This window comes from Thermobia domestica, chromosome 1 (genome assembly GCF_964235325.1).
Source record: "Thermobia domestica chromosome 1, izTheDome1.hap1.1, whole genome shotgun sequence".
In the NCBI taxonomy this organism is placed as follows: Eukaryota; Metazoa; Arthropoda; class Insecta; order Zygentoma; family Lepismatidae; genus Thermobia; species Thermobia domestica.
The window spans coordinates 384,608,202-384,621,246 of NC_137454.1; the positions used below are offsets into that span (position 1 = coordinate 384,608,202).

The 13,045-nt window shown below is 37.6% G+C and overlaps 1 protein-coding gene across 10 annotated transcripts in view; it reads left to right on the top strand.

Annotated features, from left to right (window-relative positions):
* The window catches only part of LOC145664832 (transmembrane protein 267), a 33,430-nt gene that overhangs the window by 5,211 nt on the left and 15,174 nt on the right, over positions 1–13,045 (top strand). For 5 of the 10 annotated variants that reach the window (XM_081731839.1, XM_081731833.1, XM_081731856.1 and 2 more), the window contains exons 3-4: positions 3,281–3,388; positions 11,870–12,192. In XM_081731839.1, the coding sequence (XP_081587965.1) occupies positions 3,281–3,388; positions 11,870–12,192 (431 nt within the window). The remainder of the gene's footprint in view (positions 1–3,280; positions 3,389–11,869; positions 12,193–13,045) is intronic. The other 5 variants (XM_081731880.1, XM_081731873.1, XM_081731895.1 and 2 more) reach the window with 1 other exon arrangement.

The window sequence follows — 13,045 nt, forward strand, 5'->3', positions numbered from 1 at the left end:
TCAGGATGGAAGAAAGAAAAAACGCTTTTAAAGTTTTAACTGGAAGTCCAATAGGAAAACGACCATTAGGAAGACCTAGGTACAGATGGGAGGACAATATTAAGATTGATCTCGCAGAAATATTAATACAAAGTAGAACCTGGATCCAGGTGGCTAAGGACAGAAATCAGTGGAGGGCTTTTGTGAACGGGCATTGAACCTCCGGCTTCCATAAGCCATAGTTATTTTATTTTATTATTTTTTAAATGTTTTATTTATTTATTTATTTATTTATTTATTATTATTATTTGTGTGTGTGATTCTATGTATTGTAAAAATACTGTTGATTTTGTTATTAAGTAATGCCATTTAAAGTTTGTTTATTATAAATATAATGAGAGCCGATTCATGCCTTAAGAATATTGGCAGCAAGTATAGTGGTACAAAAAAGAAAATAACGCACACCACTATGAGAAATAAAGAAAAGTGCAAATCTTGCCATGGCTCCTCCATCAATCATTTTTAGACAAAATCCCTCATACGAATCTCTAGTACTCGTATTTTTATTTATTTATTTACTTATATATTTATTTGTTTATTAACTAGCTAACTACGATTCACATTTAAAAGATCGGTACAATACCTCAGTCTGACTCTTATTTATTTTCATTAACAATAGAACTTACTTCAGAATTTTGGAATATTAGCTTTCATAGGGAAATAACTGGACCATAAGGGTAACATGGGTATCATAACGATATATATGTATACGAAATAGTATTTGTAAAGTTCGTACATATGAAGAGCTGTATTTCATATACAAGTTGTGCTGTGCAGCTAAGAGTTTTTTTAATAAGAGTGGAAATTTCATCATCTTACGCATGCCATGTTTCGTGTGTGGTGGCTGTGTGATGTGAAGAGCTACAACTTTGCTACCAAAAGATGTAATGTTGTGCTTCTGATTGGTCCACTAACAAATTATGTGGCTACCAACAATGTGGCTAATTCGAACTGATTTACAATGGTGTCACCAATCTACGTACTGGACATGATGTCATGAGTCTAGAGATTAAACAACAGCGTTGTCTGCAGACAATCACAAAGTTCTTCGCACTCCATCGGGTCAACCAGATTGAGAACCACCCTCCTTGACTATGAGTGATTCAAAGAGCGAAGCGTTTAACCGATAATAGACATGAAGCCCGAGAAGCAAAACTCCAACCGTAGTAAGGAACTTAGCTAAGCTTAGACCTCGAACGAAGGTGGACCAATACGTCTGGGTCTAAGGCTTCTCCAGGTACACAGGAAATTTCCGATAAAATATTAATGCGACACAAGAGACCAATGGCAGTCTCGAAATGACGGAAGGAAGGACCAATGTAGTGTGAGATTTGTTGACCTTTTGCAAAGTTACGACATAGGCAAATACCGGTTTTGGGTTCAATTTCTGGTTGGGGCACTCGGTCGAAAAAGTATAAAAGCTTGTTCAGGCCAGTCACCTTGTGTTAGCTTCTAAAAATCGTAATAACACAAAGGATGTAACTATTCCCAAGCCAGCCTTCTACAATTTTAAAGAACTCAATATCTTATACTGTATATCCCTTTATTCTTAATCCTCACCGTATCATTCTTCTAACTATTACATCTATAATCTTCCTTGAACTCACATTTATATTTCATATCATTATTTTAACAAATACTTCTTTATATCTTTATAATCTTAGATCATAATTCATCTTCAAACCAACTGACATAAATCTATATGATATATATCACTTATTTGCACAGGTTAACTCTAATTTACTTGCTAACCGCAAGTATCACATTTATAACACTTTTTGCCCAACACCTTGAGTGAGGTTTTTCTGGATTTTCCTCATTTTCGGCAGGCAGAATAGTACCTAAGATAATGGTCTCAAGCGACTTCCTTTCTTCCTTCCCAATTCCCCGGGCAGTGTAATTCCCTTGAGGAACGTCATCCCTCAAACATGAAGGCCTAACATGCTCGATAAATACCGAAAGCCCAGAAATCTAAATCCTTATCCTAATATTATTTAGCGTTTAAGGGGAGAAAAATGTCCAAACACGAGACAAAAACTATGCCACTTATTAAGATGAAAATAATCCTAAAGAATGTTCTCATCAAGCCTTTTATCATGACAGTACATAGTATAGTTCATGATATACAGGCCAACATTTTCATTAACTTTTAAACTTTAATTTCTGTTTAACGAAAATTGATACATATATCAGTCGATAGATCAGACAAGGCTAAACAAAATGACATTCTTAATAATAATTTCCAAATGCGCTATTTTTGACAAAATTGAAAAAAAAAAATTTTGGGATCTACAAATTATGTTGTTTGTTGCCATTATCAGACCTAATTGAGATTCTTTTTTTATTTTGCTGGGAAAATATTATTTATGTACTACTAGCAGAATACTCGTTCTTTCGCACGGGGAGAATTACTTTTATTTTAGGCATAAAGGGCTGAATTTGAATTTAAACGGTATCAGAAGGGTCACTGTTCATCTCAGTAACCACGAAAACTATGGATTCAACACTAATATCGGCCATTTTCGAAAATTTTTATACATCTCCCTCCCCGAAGTTCTACCGGAAAAGTAAAATGATAAAAAGTATCCGAGGCCTGAACCTCATCTATGTTGAAAATTTGATCGAGATCGGTCGGGTGGTTCAAAGTCACAATGATAGTCACATTCATTTTTATGTATTTTTCTATATCTCCCTCTCCTCCCCCTCCCCTAACTGAAATGATAAAAACACTCCGAGGCCCGAAGCTCATCTTTGTTGAAAATTTGGCCCAGATCGGTCGGGTGGTTCAATATTTATTATATGTTATTTATTTTGATATATCTCCGCCTTCCCTACGTTGTACCGTCAAAGTAAAATGATAAAAACCATATATATTGATTGTTATTCTTTTTTAAGGTGACTCCTCTAAATTATATTTTAAAAATGCAATAATGGATATCCTAGTAACATTAGTTATACACAAATGAATTATTTTATGCCTACTAAAAGTACGTTGAAGAAAATATAAACTCCCTTTTATGTATTACAAGAGGTGATGAAAGAAATCAAAACAACTTACTATATTATATGGAGAAGGGAAAACTTATGCTTCGTTCTTCTCTGTACTTATGTTCTTCCTGGAGGTTACACTAGAGCTCAGACAGGGCAGATTAGCTAAGAAGCAACAGAAAGCTTTGGGACGTTCCACATAACTTCAGGAATATTGTAACAGAAAAGTAAAAATTAATTTCCAAATTTTCAGCCACTAACCGTACACACGAACAACAGCAGCAGCACTTCAGTTCCAAGCAATACACTGGGGAAACAGTAAAGAAAGCACACGCCGTTTTTCAGCTAATTTCCAGGAAAGGTACTGTTGAACGTTTTATTATTATGGTGAAGGAAATTCACTTCGTTCTTTGACTGATCGCAATTTTAAGCACTGGATCCCATTAGGAGGCCTAAATGAAAGTGTATATATATATATATATATATATATATATATATATATATATATGGTGTTCAGAAAAATGGACTGTAGTTGGCAACACGTCAGATGTATGGGTTGGCAGTGGTGTCGTAACGCCCGCAGCGCCGGACCGCTGGTGGTGGTGTGTTAGGTCGGTCTCCATACTACGTCAGGCGCAGTGGAACAGCAGTGTCCAGTGGCTGCAGCAGACGGAGGTAGTGTAAAATTGGAGACCTCTCAGATTTTCAAAGAAGGCAAATTGTTGGTGCGCGGTATGTGGAGTGAGTGTGACGGCAGTGGCTACTGTGTTAGGTGTGTCGCGTGGAACAGTGTCGAAGGTGATGACGGCCTACACAACACACGGGAAAACCACATCGGGGAAGCGGAACAGTGGGCGGAAGAAAATCATGAGTGACAGGTCACGCTGGGATTAAAGCGCATTGTCACGCAGAACCGTGGTGCCACTGCGGAGCAAGTGACGTAGGAACTCAATCAGCACCTCCCCCACCCTGTTTCGACAATCACAGTCCGCCGCGAATTACATGACATGAACTTACGGGGTCGTGTTGCACGGGCCAAACCGCTCATCAGGGACCATAACGCTTTCGCACGCCGCAAATAATGCCGCGACCATCCAACTTGGACCGTTGAGGACTGGAAACTTGTGATATGGTCGGATGAGTCATCCTTCACCTTATTCCCAACCACGGGCCGTGTTTATGTGTGGAGAACGCCCAAAGAAGCTTATGATCTGCAGTGTCTTCGCCCAACTGTGAAACATGGCGGCGGCTCGGTGATGCTGTGGGCCGCCATATCATAGCTTTCATTGGTTACTGTGGTCACACTTAGCGGACGAATCACTGCCAACGATTATGTCGCAATTTTAGGAGACCACTTGCATCCTATCGCCCGGATGTTGTTCCCGGACAATGACGCCATCTTCCAGGATGATAATGCACCCATTCACACAGCTGGCGTTGTTGCAGCGTGGTTCGAGGAACATCGGGATGAAATTCAACACCTCCCCTGGCCCGCCCAATCCCCAAATCCCAACATAATTGAACATCTGTGGTCCGTCTTGGAAACACGACTCCGGCGACGATTTCCACCCCCATCCTTTCTCTCAGAACTGGCCGATGCCCTGCACGAGGAATGGTGTAAAATTTTACTTGCTACCATTCACGACCTCTATGCCTCCATCCCACGTCGCATCAAGGCTGTTCTGAAGGCGAAAGGTGGCCCGACATCATATTAATCTGGTAAGTTGCAATTTCGTTCAGGTGTTTCCATTTTTCTGATCATCATCTGTGTATATATATATGTGTATATATATATATATATATATATATATATATATATATATATATATATATATATATCACATTTTGTTACAATAAGATAATCTTTAGTAATAAAATATTTTATAAAAGCAACTCACCTTGCATCTGGGGCTATGGAAACTGGAAGACATTACTCAGACGTTATGAAGTTTTTATTCTTGTACTAAGAAAATATTCTAACTAAGTATCCACAAAGCGATATAGGTTATTTAACATTCAACAATCCGAATTTGTTCGTTCATCTGTAAGGTGTAAAATTATTCTAGAGAAGATTTGTCTTGTTTAGATTTCCATTTCTTACTATTTGTATCACTATGTGCACTATTTCCTTAGAATGCTCCATTCCAATCTGTTCTCTTATGTACAAGATGTGTATTTGGTTATGAAAAATGTTAATAATGTCTTTCTTTACACGTTTGTCACATTGTAATTACAGATACTTGTTGGGTGCAGAAAATGATAATGTAAGATTTTTTATAAATTATGTATAAATGAAGAATAAAATTTATTTTGATAGTGATAAGTCTTTTAATTTAGTTTTGGATTATACTACAGGGTGAGGCATAAGTCGATTAACACCCCTGTAGCACACGAACGGCTTAGCGTTCACACTCGGTACATCGTATATATTGTTTGGGTGGATAATAGACCATATTGCACGACATGGTTGCCCTGGCCATCTTGGATCTAACTTTGGATTTTTAAATGGGAGACACGATCTCAGGGAAACAACAGTATAGTCCATTTCGCCTACCGTTATTGGTTAAGAAGTTATTGCGTTACAAAGGGTGAAAATTTGGCATTATAGCATGTTTTTCCCCGTTATTCCAGGTAATGTAAGATGTCGCTAACAATCTCAGAACGAAATCTTTAAGTTTTACGTCCCACGATTATGCCGGCTAGGCTAAAGGAGACTGTGATGATGAGAAATGAATGAAATGAAGAAAGTGGGAGGAACCCCGAGAAAACCCACGCACACGGCGTTTGTCCACCACAAAGTACTTGTCGTGAGCTGAGATCGAACCAAGGATTCCATGCACCAGAGGTGAACGCTTTACCACTGAGCCACCTCGGTCTCTAATCCCAGAACTAATCGAGATCGTGGGAAAGAGTGATGGACGATCTGCCAGGGTGATTGCATCTGAGTTTAATGCATCTCACCCAGAGAGGGAGAACTTCTCACACGTTGCAGTGTTTAAGTTGTTGAAGTTCCATGAAACGGGCTCGGTGCACGATGAGGATCGATCTGGACGCCCACGGATCGCTACTGCCAACAACAAAGCGACAGAAGTGTTGGCTGCTGTTGTAAAAAGCCCAAAACACAGTTCTTGTCGTGTGACATCCATAACAGGAATCAGTCAGCGATCAGTGCTACGGGTGCTGCATGTGAACAAGTGGCATCCATACAAGCTGCAACTCCAGCAGCGGTTAACAGAGGATGATCTAAACAGGCGAGCACAGTTTGCTGAATGGACCACAGAAAGGTGTAAGAAGGATCCCAAGTTCCTACAACGTGTTCTTTTCAGTGATGAGGCATTATTTTTCGTCCAAGAGAGAGGTCAATAAACAAAATCACAGATACTGGAGTGACACAAACCGAGTTGAGTTGATTTTGCGTTTAACGCCGCGTTCAGCAGCGAGGCTATATGAAACGTGGAATCTGAACCATATGAGCTCCCGCCGGGAATCGAACCCGGGTCTCCCACGACAAAGTGACACAAACCGAGATTGGGGTCAAGACAGCAAAGAAGTGAGTGGAGAAAAGGTAATGGTATGGTTTGGAATCTGGGGGACGCGCACTGTTGGACTGTACTTCATCCACGGCAACCTGACTGGTGAGAATATCGTAATCAGCTCGAGGATGATGTGTTCCCTCCTCTCTTGAATAAGGACGGTGATTTCCCACTCTTTTTCCAGCAAGACAGGGCTCCACCTCACTATGCGCTGTTCACGCCAGTGGCTCAATAGGCAATTTCCGGGACATTGGATAGGGCGACGGGGACCGATAGAGTGGCCACCACAATCCAGATCGTACGCTGCTAGACTTCTTCCGCTGGGCCATCTGAAGAACCCATCCGTGATATCCACCATCTGATGCAGCGAATTTTGCAATGTTGTGAAGCCGTCGCCCGGACATGCTGTTGCGAGTCCATGCGTATTTGCAGAGAGAGGCGCCTTACAGTGTATCTGCTCAAGAAGGACAGCTCATAGAACACACGCTGTAATGCTAACTTTTCATCCTTTGTGACGCAATAACGATAGGTGAAACTGGACTACACCACTGTTTCTCTTGAGGTCGAGCTCGTGTCCCCCATTTAAAAATCCAAAGCTGGATCCAAGATGGTCGCTATGGCAACCATGTCGCGCAATATGGTCCATTACCCACCCGAACAACATATACCATGAACCAAATGTGAACGCCAAGCTGTTCGTGTGCTACAGGGATGTTAGCCGACTTATGCCTCACCCTGTAGTACAATTTCATCGGTAATCCGAATTTCCATCGTCTGCATTAAGTGTAGCTCTTTTTTTTATTTTATTTTATTTTATTTTTTCAGATGAAAACGATTCAAAAATATCCCTTTCTATGCTGTTGGAGCACGAGTGTAGGACGTCAGTTCTATTGAAGCAAGTGCTTTGAAAGTCCTGTCACGAGAATTCCTCTTCTCTTGCATCCCTGATATGTTCTTTCACCCTCGTAGAGATGTTCCTTTTTGTTATCTCTATGTACAACTCACTGCATGTACAAAAAGCTCAATAACTTCAAGATAATGAAAAATGATCATATAGTAATTTTTTATATTCCCAAAGTGAATCTTCGAAACTTGTTCCAGATTTCACACAAAATTTATTTCAAAAAGATAATCAGTTTTCCTAATTCTTTCGGAAACTCCCGGATATAGTGGGGGCGCGGTGGCTCAGTGGTAGAGCGTTCACCTCCGGTGCTTGGGGTCTCTGGTTCGATCCGAACTCGCGCCGTGTGGACTTTGCGGTGGACAAACACCGTGCTCGTGGGTTTCCTCGGGGTTCTCCCGTTTCCTCCCACTTTTTTCATTCCACCATTTCATTCATTTCTCATAATCACCGTCTCCTTTAGTATAACCGGCATAACCGTGAGACGTAATACTTAAAGATTTCATTTCATTTTTTCCCCCCGAATAGAGTGCTAATGAGACTCCTTTTTTCAAATCCGTTCTTCTTTCCTAGAGTATATAATTTTGAATGTGATTTCGGAGATCTTTATCTTCTGTGTTGTATCTAAATGCTCTCAAAAATAAATTCATCCAAATATTGGACTTGATAAGATGTGAATATGCTTAGTCTTCATGGACAAACAATTTCGAGGCAATTTCTTTCCTGTATACAGACGAGCAGAACTTGTTATTTTTCAGTTGTATGTGGATGTCTAGAAAATTTACTCCGATGTTACTTTCTTTTTCTATTTTTTTTTTTTTTAAGTGAATATTGTTAAATTCAGAGAATAAATCTGTTAGTGCTGTTTCATTGTAAATAGTTAAAGGGTCATCAACATAACAGAAACACTTGATGAATTTATACTTGTCTTATTGTAAAATCTTTGTTTCATAATGATCCATAAATATATTGACCCAAAGGGTCCATAAATATATTGACCAAAAAACTTCTGGAGTTCCTCAAGGCAGTGTTTTGGGTCTACTTCTATTTTTATTATACATGGACGATCTGCCTTTATTGTTCACAAACAGCTCTACCAATATTCTTCTATTTGCTGATGATTGCAAACTCTACAGACAAGTTAAATCAGAGTACAATGCTCTTGCTCTTCAGCATGATGCTTCTATTCTTCTCAACTGGTGTAACTCTTGGAAACTTAATGTAAACATCGAAAAATGTGCTTCTCTTACGATTTTTCTAAAAACGGAACCTATAAACCACATCTACAAAATTGGTCATCAGAACATAAATCCTGTCACCTCTTTCAGAGATCTTGGTGTTATCATTGACAGTAAGCTTACTTTTGCGGATCATATAAGCACAATATCTTGTACTGCTATGAGAAAACTAGGACTCCTTTATCGCTTCACTGACATAAAAAAATCCTAATTCCTTAAGCCTGTTCTATAAGTCATATGTTGCTCCCACTATTGAGTACTGTTCTCCTATCTGGTCTATGGCCTGCCCTACTCATCTGAAAAAATTAAATTATGTAATTAATTTCTTTTTAGCCATTGTATCCTACCGAGTACCTCACCTTCGAACACTTCCAAAAAATGATGTTTTAACATTTCTCAATATCAAATCTCCCCTAGTGAGAAACAAAATTTCTGACCTAATATTTTTGCATAAAATTGTAAATGGCCATATATCATGTGAACAGTTATTAAGTCAGACCAATTTTCGCGTACCCGCTAGAACAACACGATCTAGTAATCTCTTTTACACTCGAGCTGCGAGAGTTAATATTGTCCAAAGGTCCCTTCTAAACCGAACTGTAAGCACGTATAATCAGTTACCAGAAACTATAGACTTTTTTTTTTTCAAATGAGCATACCTTCAGATCATCTATAAATAAACTATCTTTGTAATGTTGCCATTGTATTGTACCATCTTGATTTCAAATTGTTATTCTATTGTTATGTTACATAATTGTTAAAATGTTTCAGTGTAAAATGGCCTAGTGCTGTATCTGAAACCTATTATAAATAAATAAATAAATAAAATAAGGGACTGCCCATTTGCTAATCCTTGTTCCTGTTTAGATACATATTATTTTCAAATTGAAAGTAATTATTATTCAAACAACATTCTAATAATTTAGTGATTTCATAAAATATCAGATACGAAACTTAAATTATATTTTCTCTTAATTTTTCTTCAGTGCATAGGATGTCAAAATCAATCGGAATAGTTGTGCATGTCCGTGACGTCTATAAGTGCTAAATATACTTCATTTGCGTTGACAAGGGATTTTGCGTCTAGTAAATTTCCAAGATGTTTTTGATTGAATATTCAAAATTTTAAATATTATCAGACATTAATTTAGACAACAATTTAGCGATCTTTTAGGTCTGTCAGAAGTAATTGGTCCAAGTGGTACTTTTTTGTGTGTGCATGTGTGTGAGCGGGAGAGAGAGAGAATTGTCGGAACTCTGAATATAAACGGTAAAGATGGTGCGTCTACTTTAAGACGTTTGCGAATGGTTGTGTTAATAATCCACGATTCGTCCGAAATTGTGTTTGGAGGGCACAGAAGAGAAAGATCGTTGGAATCACATTCATAAAATGGGAAAAAAAACGGATTTAATTACGGTACTATACACTCAAAAATGGGAAAACTTGACGTGGGAATATTATATAAATCCGATAAATAAAACCAAAGTAGACAAGTGGGTCCCATTACCACTCTTACAGAGAGTTTCCGAAAGAAACAGAAGAATTGGGTATGCTTTTAGAATTAATTTTCAGTGAGATCTGGAAGAAACTTTGAAAATCCACTTTCGGAATATAAAAATTATTATAATGATAGATATCATTACCTGCAATTTATTCAACATGTACATGCAGTGAGTTCTACATAGGAATGACGATAAGGAACATATCGACAAGGGTGGAAGAACATATTAGGGATACAAAGGAGAGCAACTTCTCATGTCGGGACTTCCAAAGTATTTGCAAGTATCAGGACATGACATAAATAGAATTGACGTCCTATATTCTTCTTCAATAACATAGAAAGGAATGTTTTTGAATCGTTTTTTATCAGGACAGAAAATGCTACACTTAATGCAGAGGGAAATTTGGATCACCGAGGGAATTGTATAATCAAATACTACAAGACTTATCAATAACAAAATAAATCTTTTTCTTCATTTAATACATAACGTATAAGAAGTCTCACATTAACATCTTCTGGCAACAGTGTTCAACAACTACGTGTAATTACGCTGTGACACACTTGATTGAGGACATGATTAACATTCTCATAACCAAATACAAATTTCATACATTGATTGGAATGGACCGTTCTAAGAGAATAGTGCACATAGTGTTAGAAATACTAACAAATGAAAATATTAAACAAGAGAAATCTTTTCGAGAATAATTTTACACCTTACAAATGAACGCACAAGTTCGAATTTTTAAGTGTTAAATACTTGTTATTGCTTTGTGAATGCGTGGAATTTTTCAGTAGTACAGGAATTAATTTCATAATATCTCAGTGATTTCTTCCAGTTTGCGGTATAGCCTCAGCACGGGCTGAAATATTGAATATTAAGTTTCAACAGAGTACAAAAGACCAGATGCAAAGGTGAGTTCCTTTTCTATGTTAAATAGCATCTACAAGTTATTAAATAAAACTTTCTGTTACCTGAGTGTGCGTTATTGAGTTGCAATCCTCTGCAATGTTTTGTTATCCATATTTTTTTGATAATATATTCGGACAGATTTTTCGTTGGAAAACAATGAACTACTGCAATTTACATACGAAGTAACGAATAATATTGTATGTTTTCAGTGATTGGTCATAATAATAGTCTTGTAAACTTGTGAATTGTCTGACTTTACATGAATAGCAGTGCTGCCATCTGTTTTCTTTGTCTGTTATTCTTATGTCAGCACGTAAAAGCAGAAGCTGGCAGAACTGTTACTAATGTCACTGTTGTCAGACAATTCACAAGTTTACAAAACTATGTGACCGATTACAGAAAACATAGAACGTTATTCATTGTTTGGTATAAATACCAAATATACTGCATAAATCTTTGCTTATCCCAAACAAACAAACAAAAAAGCAAATTCTCACAGCTTGTAACGAGTTATTTCTGATATGTTCGGAAGGCGTTGGTGTTGAATTAACACACAAATAATACGCTAAGGTGCTATTCATTTTGTGTTGTTTCAACACCTCAGTTTTTGCTGTGTACAACTAGGCTAGCGGGGAGGGCTTTTTTTTTTTTCCTAGATTGCGGTATAAGTTCCGTTTCGTTGCTCCCTATATTGCAATAAAAGTATTAAGTGTTTGTTCTTTTTCAGATTGGAATAAGTTTTTTTTTTTTTTCAGATAAATGTTGTTGTACAGACAAGAAGATGCTCTTCTATTTGTTTGACCTAGCGTTCTCATGGACAACGTCTGTCCTTCTGTCGTTATGCATTGCATGTGTATGCCTCCTGGGAGATAAACTGCTGGGAATGGAGAAGAGGAAGATCGTTGCTCGAGCACTGACAGACAGCGCCACCCACGGAATCATTGGTTTACTCACGTGGTTCATTATTGATGATCACATAAGCATTTTAGCAAGATTCGCCAAATCATTGGTCTGTGGGTTGATAGCGTCTGCAATAGACGTGGACCACTTTATAGCGGCTGGATCTTTGAGCATAAAGGTAAACAAACAGATCCATTCTTAGCGTATTAAGTTGCGTATGATTAAGAACAGCGTTTCTCAACCGTTGTGTCGCGAGATATTTAATGTCTTTTAAGATCTTCTGCAAAGAAATTATCTTAGAAGAAAATAAAAATTTATCGCCAATCGACTTGATTTCACACTTGTCTTCCAAGTTTAAAACTGGGAAGCTTAAGAGTCATAAGTTTCTTTTATGTTAATATGTTTCTATTCAAGAGTCTTACGTAATTTGTTTGTAAGATTTGTCTCTCATAATCGTTCCATAAAAAAAGAAATATATTTTATGTATTTTTATGTGATTGCTTTTTTGCATCTAGGAAAAAAAATCACATGCAGGGGTGTCGCGTAAGTTTGAAACGTATTTTGGTGTGCTTCAAAGGAAAAAAAGATTGAATAATGCTGATTAAGAATAGAACATAATGTGATAGAATATTTATTTATTGAACAAATTCCCAGATACAGCATAACTTTGCCATTTTACACAGGGACATGCTAACAAAAGAAAGAAAAAAAACACAAGACAACAATAACAACAACACAGAAAAAAAGAGTGTAAAAGTATAACTATTCCGACAAAGCTCGTTTAATTACTCTTTCAAACACTGGGTAGCTCGAAAAAATGTCCACATCAGTTGTTACTTGATTATAACATTTTGGTATTCTATAAAAAAGAGACCTCTGTATAACAGCCAACCTAGGACGGGCAAGATGGAATAAGTGGGTATTCCGGGTGATGCGGGAAGGGACACGTAAGGATAGTTCCTGAAGTAATATTTCCGATCTTAAGCTTCCATTAACTATTTTATGTAGATATTTCAGGTCAGAGATAATTC